The following is an 18332-nucleotide window of genomic DNA, read 5'->3' as shown; positions in this document are numbered from 1 at the left end:
ATAAGACATTTCACATTAAAACCATGGGAAAAGCTAAAGTTTAGGTTCATCATGCAAAACCGCTAAATAACAATGACAAATTGAAAACATTTGCAAAATGCTAGCAGCTGGACCGGATATTGGCCTGAGGCTTGTTGACAAGTCTTGAGTGCTTCAGTCAGCTTAAGCAGACTAGTTTTCATCACTGGTTAATATTAATCAGCATTTTTTTTTATTATTTAGGCTTGATTAGATACAAAAGAACTACGTTTATAAACAAGCACAAATCCAATCCTTCAATGTATGCCTAAATCTACATGTCCCATTTATTCATTTACATACGTTATTATGAAATATTAAAGCACTCCTGTGGTCGAAGTACATAATGTGACAGACTCCACTCATAAAGGATTGAGGCAGCATTGAACAGTCTGGGTAAAGAAATATGGGCAGCTTTGACTGACTGGTTAGAAAAGAAATGGTTGGGTGATGGAAGGAAGAGCAGAGCTTTAAAAGCCCAGAGGATGAGGAGATACCACTCCTCCGTTTTCTACCACAGCAGCAGAAATGGCACGCAAGTTCTTGAAGATCTGCTTGGACGTCCCTGACCTGAGGAACTTGATGTCCTGCATGACCCTCTCATGGGCCTAAAGAAAAGAAATCAGGGATTAATGCTTAAAGATGAGATGGGGAGAAGTTTGAAAAAAAAAAAAAACACGGACACTAAACACTAACCTCAGTACACCAGGTTTCACACAGCATCTTCTCATGCTGAGCAGAAGGGTGACCTTGACTGAGAGACCTGGATGCTCTGAATAAGGAAAACGAGTAAACATATAAACAAGCACAAATGTTGTATCATAAGTAGAGCTGAATCATCTCTCCTTTAATTAGCCAATTATCAACTCTATTTCCAGTAATGCATGGGCTTACAGGAGATACATTCATTAATACATAACACATCAGATTTGTAAGGAAATCTGAGCTTACTGTCTCAAGTCAGCAGCGCCTATCAAAAAGTGTCTGATTTTCTGTTCTACTTGAATCATTCACAGTAACTCAATTGCATTTTTAGTAATAGCACACCTTTCCATTACAAGCTGCATGATTCGAGGCAACCTTTGTGTCTGCAGCACAAACTGTGTCAAAGTTTAACATTATGGGTTATTTTAAAGCCTTAGCATGAGCAGTTGTAAAGGTTGCATACAAATTAATACATTTATATAACTTACCTGGACAAGACCACGACCATGGCGTACAGATCAATGGCACAGTCTGCAACTCGCTTCAGAACAAACTGTTCATCTGAAAAGCCATGTACAGAATCACTCGATCACTGAGAAAAGTTCAAGCCACATGCTCAAATGGACGCCTGACAAAAGCTTGTCACAGTATTTAGCTATAAATATGTAAAGTGAGAGTTGAAACCAGGAAGAATTAACATGCACAATACAAAAAAAGTCCATGGCAAATTGCTAATGCAGGCTGAAGCAAAAAATATAATCTAACAAGGATCTATCAGTAGCAGCACAAGGCAAAAACATCACTCACCAATGATTCTCTTTCCATGTTTCAGAAGAAGCTCTTCGATAACAGCTCCAAATTGCTCGATGGCTTTAACAGTCTTTAAGAGGGGGAAAACAATACTATTTTAGGTCTGCAATCTCCATGTCTCATTTAGGCTTTGGTATTATTGGTGGTTTCCTTCCTTAGTAATACTTTTGAGTAAATATCATTCAGCATTGGCTGAACATCGTTTCAGTGTTGTCCAAGCACTATGGCTTTGCTTTAATTTACCAATTCTCCACTGTGGTTAAGCTCTGGATGGGCCGTTCCTTGCAATGTTAGTCCTGTCCCCAAGCCTGCCTTCCTGTCAGAGACGGAGAGATAAGGACAGATATATTGCAAGTTTATCAAGTTGATGCAAAGAACATGACACTGCAAAAATGTTTTGCAAGATTGTTTTTAGAAATATGAAGGTCTAACCTCTTGGCTCGCTTTGTGATTTCACTCACCAACACCCCAGCGTTACCAAAAGGGTTGTTTAGAGCTTTCTGCAAGCTCTTCAGCTGATTGCCTGCATTCTACCAAACAGAACACACCTTTGAAATCGTAATTTACATACTGTGTTTGCATTAAAAACGCATGCATTGGCAAACTCCAATAGCAATTTTTAGCAGTGCCAGATGTCAACAACCACACGTGATGTGAGCTTTCGGCGGTATTGCAGAACAGGAAGCTGTAGGCAGGCAGTTATGTTTTCAGCAGTGTTTTCTTTTCTCTTTTACCTGGAAGCCGTTGAGCGCTACAAACAGTCGCAGGATGTCATTGGTACCCTCAAAGATTCTGAAGATTCGCAGGTCCCTCAATATCCTTTCCACACCAGCATCCTGCATCAGTAACATGTTGTACAGAGAGTGATGTAAAAGTGCCACAAAAATAATCAATTCATTCTTTTAGTTCAGCATTAAATAGTAAATGCATGAGAACATGATGGAAGTCATTTTCAAAAATCCTCATGATGGAAATAAAGTTACGGCAAACACACAGTATATATACAGTACCAATCAATAAATCAGTATTTTTATATATATTATATATTTAAAAAATGTATTTATTCCCGTGATGACAAATGTAATTTTTCAGCAGCCATTACTCCAGACTTCATTGTCAAATGAGGCTTATGCTGATTTAGATCAAGAATTATTATTATTAAATCAAAAGTCGAAAACCATTTTTTTCCAATTCTTGTGGGAACCATGATATACTACCAGTCTTAAATCTGGTTAAGTAAGAAAAATAACACTTTTATACAGCACGGACACATTCAATTGTTTAAAAACGACAGTAAAGACATTTATACTGTTACAAAAGACTTATATTTCAAATAAATGGTGTTCTTTTGAACTTTCTATTTTCCAAATAATTCTAAAAAATGAATTACGGCTTTCACAATAATAGTGCAGAAAAAGAGTTTTCAGCTTTAATTAGAACCAGTCCGCACAAATAGTCATTGATAATAATAATCAGCATGTTACAATGATTTCTGAAGGATCTTGTGACACTGATTACTGAAGGAGGAATTAAAATACATTTCATTTTAAAATGTATTTAAATAGATGTGTGTGTGTGTGTGTGTGTCTGTTGGAAAGTATTAAAAAAAAAAAAAAAAAAAGTGTATGACCCTGAATCACAAAATCAGTCACAAGTCACGGGGGTATATTTATAGCAATAGCCAACAATACATTGTATGGGTCAAAATTATCGATTTTTCTTTTATGCCAAAAATCATTAAGATATTAAGTAAAGATCATATTTCATGAAAATATTTTGTAAATTTCCTACTGGAAATATATCAAAACTTAATTTTTGATTAGTAATATGCATTGCTAAGAACTTCATTTGGACAACTTTAAAGGTGATTCTCAATATTTAGTTTTTTTGCACCCTCAGATTCCAGATTTTCAAATAGTTGTTTCTTAGCCAAATATTGTCCGATCCTAACAAACCATAAATCAACGGAGAGCTTAAATAAGTTCATTTGCTTTGCGTACTGACATGGTTGACAGCTGTTAATGCACAATTACCATTTTAGATCGACAAACTGTAATACTGTACAAGATTTCTATTCAAATTGGAAGCATAAATCTCTAGGCTATCCGCTATAAAATAGTCCATTATTATAAATACTCCCGTTTTATTTTAAAACATAAGTATTAATCACATTTATCATTTTGTTTATTATTTTATTTAAAAAACTAAAATAAGTGCAATAATATAATTATCACTATTATTAATTATTTTTAATCGTTATATTTAATGGGTCACACTATGTGCAGTGAGATGACCAAACTTAACCAGGCTGAAAAACTTGTGCACCCCTGTATGTATGTGTATATATACATATATATATCTGAGAGACTCGTGGTTTTAATCTAACTGATCAGTAGCCCACAAAAGAGACAGACTAAGAGGAACTGATGAAACTCTTCTCAGGAAATTGGCACAACAGCTCATCTTGATCAGTGGCTAGAGGCTGCATCTGCACATTTAAGTACTTCAGTTTTACAGCAGCACGTGTGGCATCCCAACTGACATGAGAAAACAAAAACAAATACAATACAACACTATGCAGCCACACAGTCAACGTGCAGATGTGACCTACAGCAAAGGTCGATTTTATCTGCATATGTTTTGTGTTGCGGCATAGCCGTGTCCCCCACCTCAATAACCAATCACATTGTTGCAGAGGTCTTCCTTTGCAAGACACCTCCAGTTTTTCCACCACCCCGGGACAAAACATTTAGGCCTTGAGGGGGTGATTGCCCACAAAGTAGGCGTTTATGAATGTTCACACTGAGTCGCAATGGCGAAACTATAATGCTGCAATGCTACTGCGCCAAAATTAGACTTCCACTCTGACAGAGTCTGGTTTCTGAAAAAGCTGACAACAAAAAGCTTTGAACAGACCAAACTAATATTTAGTTTTGGCACAGATATATTTAATACACAATATAATAAATGCAATATACCTTGATCTAAAACCAGAGAATCATGCAAACTATTTCTAAAACTTGCTCTATGTTAAAGCATTAAAGGAATAGTTCACCCAAAAATGTCTGAATTGTTGAAAATTTACTTATTCTTTTGAAGAGTTTGTTTGTTCATCAGAAGAGATTTGGAGAAATTTAGCATTAAATCACTTGCTTACCAATGCATCCTCAGCAGTGAATGGGTGCCGTCAGAATGAGACCTGATAAAAACATCACAATAATCCACAAGTAATCCTCACAACTCCAGTCCATCAATTAATGTTTTGTGAAGTAAAAGCTGCATGTTTGTAAGAAACAAATCCTTCATTAAAATGTTTCTCTTAAAGTCCCCCTGTAGTCAGAAATGTTATCCCTTAAAACTCATATTTGATCATCAAAATTACATATTTAAATGTTTTTTCTTGTGAAAATAATTTTATCTAATGCTTCTAAAATAGCAGATCTATGAATATGCAAATTACCCCCGCCTCCACTCAGTCACACTAGCCAGGGCCTCCTGATCCACGGATAATAAAAGATAAAACTATGTTTTTACTAGCGGACAACTGCAGTGGAGACTGTAACAGTCGTTAAAGTTACGTAACTTGTGATGTTGTGTCCTCAACATGCCTTGAAGACTCGAATGCAGCCAAGTTTGTGATTCTTAATTCGCACCTGCGAGCATATGCGAGTGTAGCCTGACTATGTCAGATTTCGTACTTCCGCTCAAAAGTGAAGTAGCAGAGTTTGGTATTACCAGGCTAATGCGAGTGAAGTGTTGCCGCCAATGCGGGAGAGGTGGGTCTTGGTTTTGTGATGGTAATCTGATTGGAATATTTTGCATGCAATCTCTATGCTGTGATCTCTATGGACGCCACATTTGTATAAATGGAGAGAGGGATATGCTAGGAACCTATCCCTTAACGTGATTGGTTATTGAGTTTTGTGATGTAGCAAACCAAGGGCTGTTTCAAACCTCGTTTCTGGTAATGCAAATGGGAAACTACCGTTTTAAGGAGAAAATACTCGGCAATGGTGTTGATTAATGGATTGGCACATGGTTTGTCTAAAAGCAAATTAAAGACACTACATAGACAAATAAACAAAAATTTTTTTTTAAAAAAACTTGATTTTCACTACAGGGGGAGTTTAAAACCATTACTTCTGGCCAAAATAGTAGTAAATAATCCATAACCCTGTTGTCCTCTCATATCAAACGGAGATATCCACTGACATATTTGTTTAGAAATGTTTTGGACTGCTTTAGCTTATAAATGGTGCTTGATCTGTGCATATTTCTCTCCTGATTCAGACAAACAAATTTTTCACCAGAGAAAGCAATTTTATGGATAGTGAAAACAAGTTTCAAGTTCAAAACTTTTTAATGATGGATTTGTTAATTACAAACCCTTCACCAGACACTACTTGAACTGAAGTTGGATTACTTGTGGAATATTGTGATGTTTTTATCCACTGTTTGGGTGCTGTCTCATTCTGACGGCACCCATTCACTGCAGAGGATCCATTGGTGAGCAAATGATGTAATGCAAAATCGATCCAAATCCAAAAACACATCTACATCTTAGACAATCTGAGGGTGGTTAATTTTCGGAAAATTAAAGCCATTTTGGATAACAGTATGACTTTCTGTAAAGATGCTTTGAAACAATGTGTACTGTGAATGGGCAATACAAATAAACATCACAATCAACACACACACACTGACCTTCATGAATCCCATTCCACCCATAACTTGAATGCATTCATCGGTCACCAACCAAGCTGCTTCCTAAAGGAAAATCCAACGATATGGTGAGTTTACAATATATTCTTTAAGCATCACATCAGGAGAGATCCCCCCCCCCATATGATTGTAAAGCGCTTTGGGTGTACAGCAATACACAAATAAAGCACTATATAGATGCCCCATTCATTAATTTCATGAAAATTTCGAAAAACATTCCAAATATGTATGTGGGCTTAAAAACTAGCACAACTGGGTTGATTGATGTTAAACACTTACAGAAGCAAAGATTTTACTAATGGCCGCTTCAATCTGGAACTCTGTGGCTCCGCTGTCCATGTTCCCACTAACCATGTAAGCCATGGACTAAGTCCATAGAGAAAAGATGAAAGGAGGAGAAAAAAAGAACAACACTAATAGAAATGCTCAGAACAAATAAACTGCTTATTGAAATGGAAAACAGGCATGGAAACACAACAGATGATAAATAGACTGTGTATTTTTAGACTTTAAGCCAGGGCTGTCCAAACTCGGTCCTGGAGGGCTGGTGTCCTGCAGAGTTTAGCTCCAACTTTCCTCAACACACCTGTATGGAAGCTTCTAGTATGCCTAGTAAGAGCATGATTAGCTGCTTCAGTTGTGTTTAATTAGGGTTGGAGCTAAACTCTGCAGGACACCGGCCCTCCAGGACCAAATTTGAACACCCCTGCTTTAACCACACATGACCCACTCAAATCACTCAGAAATTAGGGGGAAGCTTCCACTTCCTCCAAGTCATGTGGAAGTAAGAAATTCATGGACTGAGCTCTGCAAGTGTACATAGCTAAAATGCTGATATCTGCAAGGTCCATAAAAAGCACACTGTCCATTAGAGATGCTTCACATTTGAACTGTGTAAATTTGCTTTATGTATGGGATCAAACAAAAGCAGTATTTACTTGACTCAATAAATAGATGACATACAGTTAGTAGACAGTGTTTGACTCTCAAATTTCCTTGTTCCCTGAGGGGAAAGTCAAGATGTGGCAAAGCAGTAGGTAAGCTCACCTCTGTCACATAGTGAAGCATTGCCATTCTGGCCATCTTTTCCTGAATGGCACCATAGTTGTGAATCTTGTTGCCAAACTGAGTCCGGTTAGCAGCATGGTCAACCTGTGTCAGAAGAAAAAAAATAAGCAAAAAAAAAAAAAAGAGGAAATATAGAGACTATTTAGCTAACTGGTGAACTGAGTTCTCAATAAAAAAGTAAGGTTATTTTAGAAAAATAATTATTTTTTGCACATGCTGTTTCAGCAAAATTTTTGCTGAAACAGCATGTGCAAAAAATGCTCCTCATATTCAGTTTCATCCTAAATTTATCTGGAATTATTGCAGCAATGAAATATACGAAATATATGAAATGCACTGATGAGATATAAACCTGACTAGAATTTTCATTTGGCAGTTTTAAAAATTCTGTATGCAAATATGTGAAAGGACATACAGTATATATCAAATTACATCACTGTACGGTTTTCAGCATATGCATGCCCAAATGCATGCTTTGTTTTATGACTTGGCACATGTTGAATCTAACCTTAAAACAAACTAGTAACTGAATGCCCACAGGGCAAGTGTGCTGCAGTGAATAAGGTCTACGCTTAGTTTCCTCTTTCAAAAGTTCCTGGTCCGAGACGGATACACAAACACAGATGCCTGTGGTAAGAGCAAGCACCGATGCTGTTGAGAAATCGCCTCCTCCCTCTGCTGTAGCCCACAATCACACAGCAACTGCACATTTCACGAGAACATATTGCTGTATGTGCACAAGCATCCCGTTTCTGCACATTTTGATTTATTTATAGCAACCAAAAATTTGCATATTTAACAATTGCTTTCATTTCAGCAGAAATTTAATTTGTTTTTCTGTATTTGGCAGACGCTTTTACACCGGCTTACAGTGCCTTCAAGCTGTATTTTATCAGTTGCGCGAGAACTCGTAACTTTCATAGCTTTTAAGAAATCAGCCAACTATGAGGAGCAGCGAGAGAAAAACACGCAGGAAAATTATGGTGAGGCATGTGCCAATACGAGCTTAGATGCTACGCAGCACAGGTACAGTGCAATGCGTGCTGAGGAATTTCCCTGCATATTAAGCAGAGGAAGTGAGGATGTTAGGGGTGTCGGTGGGTGGGAGGATGTGGCCTATCAAAACAGCATGCTAGACAAACTAAGTACGAGAAGAGGAATCAAAAAAGAAAGCGAGAAATAGTTTGTTCAGCATTATATGCTCAAAGAGGCAAACAGCTTACTGAACAAACATCTGATAATGTGCACTTTAGCACACATACACACCGCTTTGGTGATGACACCCTTCATGGTCCCAGAGAGGGCAGCAGCCATGCCGAAACGGCCATTGTTGAGGATGTTCATAGCCACTTTGAATCCACCTCCAACCTCTCCCAGCACACACTCCGCAGGGACACGCACGTTCTCAAAATACACCTCTGCCGTATTGGACGCTTTAATGCCCATCTTTTTCTCTGGAGGACCACTGAGAGACGGAAAAAGAAAAAGTGAATTTAAAAAGAACAACAGATAAAGAGGCAAGAAAGATGATGACAGAGTGGAAATGGTCAGCGAAAATGTCAACTCAAAAGATTACTGAACAGAAAGGAGGCAAAACAAGCACTAACTGTGTGACTCCTCCGAAGCTCCTCTCCACAATAAATGCTGTAATTTTGTCTTTCATCTCTCCGGTCTTTTCATCCTTCATGGGAGTCTTTGCAAACACAGTGAAGATCTCAGCAATCCCTCCATTACTGAGAGAAAGGAGGCAAAGAACCTGATTATTATTAATAATGCAAAAGGATGGAGTCTTCAACCTTTTTCAGGCCAAGGACCCGTTTATGGATAGAAAGACAGAGAAGGAACCACCTGTTACATATTGCTAGAAAGTGCTGCATTCTAAAGGCCCGTTCACACCTAGGACAAAAACTAAAACAATACCTTATCTTTTTATTTATATGATGATGGGAAAGTCCACATCACAGCTATAGCAATAACAACACAGAGGAATGATTTCACTAGAATCACTTTCAGGATTTTTCCAGCTGATGAACGACAGAATACACAGAACTTTAAACAGCTTGAGCTTTTAAAGCAGTAGATGACAAAATGGCAGTGTGTGGTTATAATAAAAAGAACCATATTGTGTGTTGGTTAAGATTGCTAATATAATTATCATTATAGTTATCTTCATACTTATCAATCTTGGTGTGAACAGGGCTTAAAGGGATACTCCAAAAAATTATTTTCTCATTGAGTGACTTGCATGCACACAAGAAACTTTTTTGTGCCCTCGAGAAACTATTCACATGCGCATGCTTGTGCATTACAATTTCTAGTTTTATATAACCTATATTTCCTTTGTGCATCACTGCCATCTTACTATGAATAAAGTGAGAGCATGGATGCACATGAATTAAAACAGATATATTTGCTCAAAATTAGGCTTTCCTTATGGTAGTACCTCTAATATCAAGGCTTAATGTCCAATTTAGCAGCACATCCTGTGCAGCAGCAGAAAAACCATGACACGAAATGGGCTGATGGCATAACAGCTGTGCATTGTCCTATTTGCCAAATTCAAGGGTCTATAAAAAAGAATGGTATTGTTAAAAAAAAAGGGTTCAAAATGTGGGCAGTATGTCATATTTCAAGGCCTTATGTCTCTTTAATGCAAATTCTGTGGCAGCCATGAAACCACATTACGAAATGGGCTGATGCCACAATAGGTGGCTAAGTGTGCACTGTCCTATAGGCTAAGTTTAATGGTTTCTCGTGCACACATAAAAGTCTGTATATTTGTTATTTTTGCAAAGGTCCTCGAGGCTATGCCATACGGTGCTAAGAATATCGTGAGAAGAAGCCCAAAACGCAAAACATTTTGCAGGCGGCTCTTGATGACGTCGACTGGGACATGTTCCGGGCGAGTTCTTCTGATGTCAGCGAGTTCACGGATGTAGCATTGAGCTTTGAAAACGCGCTAACCGAGCAAGCTACAGAAACAATAACTATAAGGACATTTTCCAACCAGAAACCGTGGGTGGACAGAACAATCCGTGCTGCGGTTAACACACGCACTGCCGCTTACAATGAGGCTCTTCTGACCGGGAATATGAGCGAGTACAAAGCATCGTGCTATGCTCTCCGACGCGCAGTAAGAGCAACGGCGGCGGCGCGTCTCTGCCGCCCAGCGCGTCAGGTAGCAGCAGGCAGAGCAGCGATGATCCTGTAATCACCGTGTCGGAGGATGAGGTTCGGAGGGTGCTAAAGAAAGTGAACGTCAGGAAAGCAGCCGGACCTGATGGGATAACTGGCCGTGTTCTGAGGTCCTGCGCCGATCAGCTCGCTGGTTTGTTCACTTCCATCTTTAACGAGTCCCTTGCTACCTCCGTGGTTCCCACCGCATTTAAAAAATCTGTAATAATCCCTGTGCCAAAGAACAATAAACCCTCTTGCCTGAATGACTATCGCCCAGTTGCCCTCACATCTATAGTCATGAAGGTTTTTGAGAGACTTGTAAAGAGCCACATCTGCTCCTCCATCCCTGATACTTTGGACCCTCTTCAGTTTGCCTATCGCCCAAACAGATCTACTGACGATGCCATCTCTCACGTCATCCACTCTTCCCTCACACACTTGGACAGCAACAATGGGAATTATGTAAGGCTGCTATTCATTGACTATAGCTCAGCTTTCAACACTATAGTCCCCATCAAGCTGGCTTCTAAACTCACAGACCTCGGCCTAAACTCCTCACTCTGTGACTGGATTCAAGACTTCCACACCGGCAGACCTCAAGTGGTGAAAGTTGGCCAGTTCACCTCAAACTCCATCACTCTGAACATAGGTGCCCCACAGGGCTGTGTCCTGAGTCCCCTGCTTTACTCTCTCTACACGCATGACTGCGTGTCCTCTCACAGCTCCACATCTATTATCAAATTCGCTGATGATACTGTGGTTCTGGGCCTCATCTCCAACAACGATGAGACCGCATACTTGGATGAGGTAGAGAGACTCACATCTTGGTGCCAGGACAACTGTCTCTCTCTGAATGTGAGCAAAACTAAAGAGCTGATCATGGACTTTAGGAAGAGACAGCAGCAGCCCTACACTCCTCTTATGATCAGTGGGACCCCTGTGGAGAGGGTGAGTAGCTTCAAGTACCTCGGCGTAAACATCTCCGAGAACCTGACTTGGACTACACACATCCAAACACAGGTTAAGAAAGCCAGGCAAAGACTGTACCATCTGCGACAGCTGAGGAAATTCAGGGTCTCACCAGCAATCCTGAAAACTTTCTATTCAGGGACCATAGAAAGTGTATTGACTCATCTCATGTATTGTGCATCTCAGTGTGGTATGGAAACAGCTCAAATCAGGACTGCAAAGCACTATAGAGAGTTGTGTGCTTAGCTGAGCGCATCTCAGGGTCTGCTCTCCCCTCTCTGCAGGACATCTACCTCAAACGCTGCAAAAATAGAGCTGTCAAAATAATCAAGGACTCAAATCACCCTGGTAACCATCTATTCACTTTGCTTCCATCTGGTAAGCGCTTCCGTAGCCTGATGGCAAAAACTGAGAGACTTAGGAGGAGCTTCTTCCCCCAGGCCATCAGGCTCCTAAACTCTTAACTGTGTCATAACATCACTTGACTCCATGTAAATATCACCATATCAATAGCTATTCATAATTTTTCTCTACCTCATATTGCTGCTATTTAAATACCCTGGACAACTTTTTTGCACATTCTTTTGCACATTCCTCTTATTACTATTTAAGTCAACAACATACTGACCTGTACTGACCCGCACATTTATATTTATATTTTTTATCCTTTATTTTATTTTATTCTCTTATTTTTTCTACTTTTCTTTTTCTTAATATTTGTATACTTTATAATTGCACTGTCCTTGGAGCGGACCTGACCTACATTTCACTGCTGGTTATACTCTGTATAATTGTGTGTGAGACAAATAAAAATCTTGAATCTTGAATAAAATCTTGAATCTTAATTACAAAGTGCACCTTTCATTCAGTTTTGTTTTACAATCACTAAAGAATCACTAAACAGCTGCCATGAAAACACACTTTTTGTATGATAAACTTATTTTCGTTAAATTCTTAATTTTCTATAATAAAAAAACTAAATGGGGGCAACTCCTCACCCTCATCAAGCTGCACAGTTTGATTGTATCAGGCAAGTGTGGCAAAGTTTAATACTTAATGTCAGGGGGTTAGAAAATAAGCCCCCTAGCCTTCAGTATGAGCAATAAAAAAACAAAATGCTAAGCCCCACTAAGTACAACAGTTCTTCACACTACTAAAGTTAGTATATTTAGTTACTCATATGCATTTATGGAGTTGCCAAAATACAATGTGTAAGGTTGTTACCAGACTTCAATGAGCAACACACATGAAAGATACAGATATCTTTGATACAGAAAACACATTGTCATACAAAGATAAGAAAACCCCCCACAATCACACATCAGCTCACTGCCTAGAAACACCGTTTTGAATGACTGTACAGCTGAGAGAGGCAATTAATAGTAATATGACCTCATCCAAGTTGACATGGACCAGCCTGTGATAGGTTTATTCATGATGCCCCCTAGTGGCCCAAAATAGGTGAACATCCTTGCCACCCAACCTGTGGGTGTTTGTGTGTATTTGTTAAGAGTAAGACCACACACACCTGATCCAGATCTTGCTTCCATTCATGGTGTAGTACTGGCCACAGGGGGAACGAACTGCACTGGTTTTAATGGAGGCTGCATCAGAACCGCTCGCTGGTTCAGTAAGACAGAAGGCAGCAACGTTCTCTCCTACCAGAAACACACAAGACAAGAGTTATTACTTAAACTCAGAAAACATTAAAAGGGATAGTTTATCAAAGAATGAAAATTCTGGCATCATCTACTTACCCTCAAATTGTTCCAAACCTGTATGAATTTATTTCTTCTGCTGAACACAAAAGAAGATACTTTAAAAAATGTGGGTAAACAGTTTCTGGTACCCAATGACTTTCATGGTATTTTTTTTTTTTAAACCACACTACACAAGTCAAAGGGGACCAGCAACTGTTTGGTTACCCACAGTTTTAAAAATATCTTCTTTCATGTTCTACAGAAGAAACTCATACATCACATGATTAAGAACAACCCGAGAGTGAGTAAACGATGACAGAATTTTCATTTTGGGGTGAATCATCCTGAACTATCCCTTTATGAGTTTTCAATGTCAACTTCTTACAATTTTTAGATTTGGTCTGCTAATCTTAAATGTTTGGTCACACTATTTGAATATTTGTGAAAAGTGTAGTTACTGTGCACTTCATCGAGTTTAGCGTAGGTTGCATTCCTTTTCATATTAATTAGTGCTGTCAATCAATTAAAAGAAATTAACTAATTAATGGCACATTTTTCTGAAATTAATCGCGATTAATCCCACCTACCTTTAACTACCATTTTTAATTATACTTATATTGCAATAATGTCACATTCAATCTTCAAATTAAGGTAGAAGTATATTTTTAATATTTGTTTAATGCCATCTTTTTTTTATGATGGAAGGCAAGTATCACTGAAACAACTGATGTCTCTATGGATTTTTTTCCTAATATTTAACCATTGACTATAATAGCCATTCAACAGTATAATTGAGAGCTATCAATTTAACATTTATTAGACTTTAAAAATAACTTCTAATTTAAGTGAACTCAATCTTCCCATAAACCCATTCTAATAAATGTCATATAGCCTATAGCTACCTGTGCCCTTCAGCAAGAAAATGCAGCCTAATTTAATAAAGTTCTACTGAAGCTCCTCGTCACCGGTACCGTTTCTGCGCTCGTTTGACTCGCGCCTGGTGCTGAAGTGAAGTTGGAGCGCGTGTCTGAAAAGTGTCCCATTTGATGTGCGTGTAAAGATGTTCTTCGTCTGAATAAACGCAATTCTTTAGCAGTTTTGAGTGGGGTGGCCAAACCTAGCCATGTTAGATATCTTTAACGCAGGGGCATCTTAAACTGAATTACGTTAACGTGCTAATTTTGACACCACTAATATTAATATAATAGTCAGTTTGGGTTGAATTGACAGTGAACTAAGACAAAAGATATTTTAAACATTTTAACATTAAAAATATTATTTTGTCATACTATTGTGCATTATTTGTTTATACTGCCTTAAAACATTAATGTATTTTATGAAGTATATTCAAATTACTTTTTAAGTCATAGTTTGCAGTTATGTGTACAATAATTAATCGTTGGCCAATTTTTCACAGTCATGTTTAGCCATTCCATTTGGAATATTTGTGGCTGACTTTGTGTGTAAATAAGTAAATGTATTTTTTTTTATAATACAGGTTGAAAATAAATTACAACTTATTAAAGTAGGCAACTGACAGTACAAGAATGCATTAAAAATACGCACAAATATTATGGTTATTTCTAAATGTTAAGTTTAAGTAATAGCTAAACATCGGAGCATTTGCTGTCTGCGCTCTTCACTCGCTCACCAGTGGCCAACTTTGGAAGGTACTTCTCTTTCTGCTGGGGGTTACCAAAAAGCAGGATGCCTTTGAAGCCAATGGACTGATGGGCACCAAGAGTGATGCCCACACCCAGATCATGCATCCCGACAATCTCCACCAGCCTGGCGTACTGTAAACAGAGCAGGTACATACATAAACTTCATGTGTATCTCTAGATTTCCATTTATATCTCTACCTCCTACCCAAATGAAAGAAAAATGGGAATGGAGCAGTGATTTTACCTGCGTGTTGGTGAGGCCAACGCCACCAAGATCTGCAGGCACCTGAAGACCAAAAGCTCCCATTTCCTTCAGGCCTTGCATTGTGTGCTCCTCCACCTTCTCCAGAGCATCATTCTTCATGGGGTCATTCACTTCCTGGAATCACACATAGGCACATTTCAAAGAAAATAAAAAAGATGTCAACTGCCTACGCATTTCTCAGTATCATGCGAGCTACAGTTTTAACATTTAACTTCAATATCTTTAGCGTAACGGTAGATTGTATCAATATTGTTTGTCCTCTTATGGGACACTTCCTCAAGATTTAGTTTTGAGTTTGATTTTCTCGCATTTGTCCACTGTTTGAATTTTCAATCATATGTAGAATGACTATTTTCAAATATTTAAGGAAATCAGTATATAAAAGAAAATTATTTATTCTAAAACAGAAATGTAGATGCATTAAACTTACCTCAAAAAACTTACTGCATGGCCCAACCAACTCCTTGAGGAACTGTGACTGCTCTTCATTGAGCACTACATCGATGAATGTAAAAATATTCAGGGAATAAATACAATAAACACACACTGAGCAACACTGAAGTGTGAGTATAATGAGTAACAACACTACAGCAAAAAGCAATACTATTCACCGGTTTCACAGACAAAGCTTAAGCTAGTCCCAGACTAAAATGCATGTTTGAGCTGTCTCATTTGAAAATATCTTGCTCTGACATATCTTAAAATAGGTCAGTGTCATTGTTCTGTGTCAAGATGCACACCTTAATGTTACCTTCTAAGGCATTTTTGTAAAAGTTGCTTATATATCTTAATTTAACTAAGGCTTAGCTAAGCCCCGTTTGTGAAACTGGGCCTATGACATTTAAGAATCAGTCTAAAATCAACATTTTTCAGTTTTTCAAATATAATATCTGGTGACCACAAAATAACACTGGACCATATCAAAGCAATGCATGTAAACATACTTTAGCACAGAATGTATTTTTTTTGGGAGTCACCTGAGGGAAAGGGGAACACCTGAGAAGTGCTGATTTGCCCTTTGAACATGTTCACCGCAAAGGATTTTGACTCCTGAGGGGAAAAAGTTATGAGTCTCGTATAGTAAAATAACAATACTGTCTCTACATAATAAAAGTGTGTTGCATCTTATTCGTCTTAAAACTCTTCTGAAAATATCTCAGAATGAAAAGTAGCATTTGTAGTTCGATCTGCTTCTCAAATTAATGCGTTTGAATCCAGCACATAAACTCACGTACCACATTGGCTGCCTTATCAACCTTCTCAGCAGTTACGGTGGTATCCCTGCCAACTACATTCTTGTCCAGAACAGCCTTGGTACAAATAACAACAGAAAGTTATTGGTTTGTTTATATGCATGCAACAAAACTACACGGAAATCTACAGTATTCTCATTTTCTCAATACTGAATATCCGTTAGGCTAATATTGCTTATGACTTATTTTGTTGGTTTAAATGAAAGTAATTCTAAAATAATTAACTAGATAAATGTTAAATTTCACTTTTGCATTTGGTATAGCCAGTGCTTTCTAAGTTCTTCTGCGGAAAACGCTTTTCAGTTTGGTGGGTTCAGGTATAATGTGACATACTGTAAAGATTTCCATGACTTGACATTGACAAAATAACGCTGCCAAGTAGAGCAAAGAGCAATGACAAGGATCATATAACCCTCCCTTATAAAACTTCCCTCCCACACACAAACAAATAACATCCTCATACGTAACCCACCATACGGCATGATAGTGAATCAACCATAATAATATTTTCCTTACAATCTCTATATATTCTGACACACAGCACCTGATTTTGTGTAAAGGTCAACCACAATATTTACGTAACACGTAAGACTATGTGGCAAAACACCTACTGCCAAGCTCCTGTGTGTCATGTGAACTTTACTCCAGATTTATATTAATGGGTGTCACCTGTTTTTCTTTTCCACAGGACATGACCGAATTGGCTACAGCATGATCTGTTATGTCAGGTCTGATCACAAAGTACTTGAACTGACTCTGTGACATAACCCATGTTTGAAAATATGGAAATGCATATTGATACACAGTGATAGGTCTTACCTCTGCCGTCTGGCTCGTGTAAAAACGAGCATTTTTCACTGCCACAATAGCTCCAGTTTGGCACTGCGCTCTGATCAAAGAGAGAAAGTGAGAATAAATCATATTATATAGTGATATAACAGTCATATATTGTCTTAACCTCTTCTGCATGTTTCTAACTATCTGTCGATCATAAATATTAATAGACAGACAGATATTCAAATTATTTTTAGTTTCAGTTATAATTTTTTTAGAGACGCCTAGGCTGTGTGAATTATTTCCCAGAATACTTCATTCAGATTAGTCAAGGACTCATTGAACTACAATAGAGAACATCATACAGCAAATTATTACGTTCATTCGGAGGTCAATTTCAAGTTTTTAACGCTTTTTTTAGTCAAAGATAATAAGCTCGACTTGAAAACAACGAGTCTCACCCTGTAATCGCTGGTTGTAGACGGAGGAAAGAGTTGCAGATCGCAGGGCTTTGGGTGACTTTACGCAACAACATGATTACTTTTAGGCCGAGATTCTTGTCTTTCTTGCCGAGTGTTGTTTATCTCCCGTGAAGCGGAAGTGCCAAGCTTGCCTACGGATCGAGGACAAATTAAAAAGTCAATAAATGCCGATAGACAACGGGACAACAATGTCCAGCTAGAGGTAAACGAGTTCTGGACTGAGTGTCCTTGAATGTAGCAGGACCCGTTTTATTTCGCCCTTTACCGGCTCTTCCCACCGCAGACCGAGACCCTCCTCCTGTGGACTGCGACGCTTCTGTGGCGCTCAAAATACGAAAACTACCGATAAACGAGATGCTCTGATCCACCGAACAGCTCTTACTGACTACCGGAAGTAAATATCCTTTACTTTAGTGCCAAGAGTCATGTAACCACAGATATATGTAACGCTAAAGCTGCTGATCTCAGATCAGCTTTTACAGACACTTCGGGGGAGGTGCTACAATACGGCTGAAGGTTCCTGTGTGTGATATGGAGCTTAACCAAGCTTTTGCATTCAATTATGTATAATATACCGTTCCATACTGCGTATTTAAAAAGTGATTACATTTTCGCTGTATTGACATCATGTCATAATAATAGAAAATAATAAATTAATTGAAACATTTGTATATGTAGTAAAAAAATCTTAAATATATAACTTATATAAAATGAATTAAAATAAT

General features: G+C 38.2%; 1 protein-coding gene across 1 annotated transcript; it reads right to left on the bottom strand.

Annotated features, from left to right (window-relative positions):
- Positions 1 to 190: 190 nt before the first annotated feature.
- Positions 191 to 18135, bottom strand: acadvl (acyl-CoA dehydrogenase very long chain). The gene is made up of 21 exons (XM_079418252.1): positions 17873 to 18135; positions 17587 to 17738; positions 17171 to 17240; positions 16334 to 16408; positions 16076 to 16148; positions 15529 to 15593; positions 15078 to 15212; positions 14821 to 14965; positions 12998 to 13127; positions 8931 to 9056; positions 8590 to 8788; positions 7303 to 7407; positions 6535 to 6621; positions 6238 to 6300; positions 2268 to 2369; positions 1966 to 2063; positions 1777 to 1849; positions 1531 to 1603; positions 1212 to 1284; positions 715 to 790; positions 191 to 626 (listed from the first exon to the last, which is right to left on the bottom strand). The coding sequence occupies exons 2-21, from the start codon at positions 17658 to 17660 to the stop codon at positions 489 to 491; spliced, it is 1980 nt and encodes a 659-aa protein (XP_079274378.1). The 5' UTR covers positions 17661 to 17738; positions 17873 to 18135; the 3' UTR covers positions 191 to 488.
- Between the last annotated feature and the right edge of the window lie 197 nt (positions 18136 to 18332).

The sequence above is a fragment of the Barbus barbus genome, assembly GCF_936440315.1.
Source record: "Barbus barbus genome assembly, chromosome: 1".
In the NCBI taxonomy this organism is placed as follows: domain Eukaryota; kingdom Metazoa; phylum Chordata; class Actinopteri; order Cypriniformes; family Cyprinidae; genus Barbus; species Barbus barbus.
The sequence above is the reverse complement of the archived record's forward strand: the minus strand, read 5'-3'. Positions and strand labels throughout refer to the sequence as shown.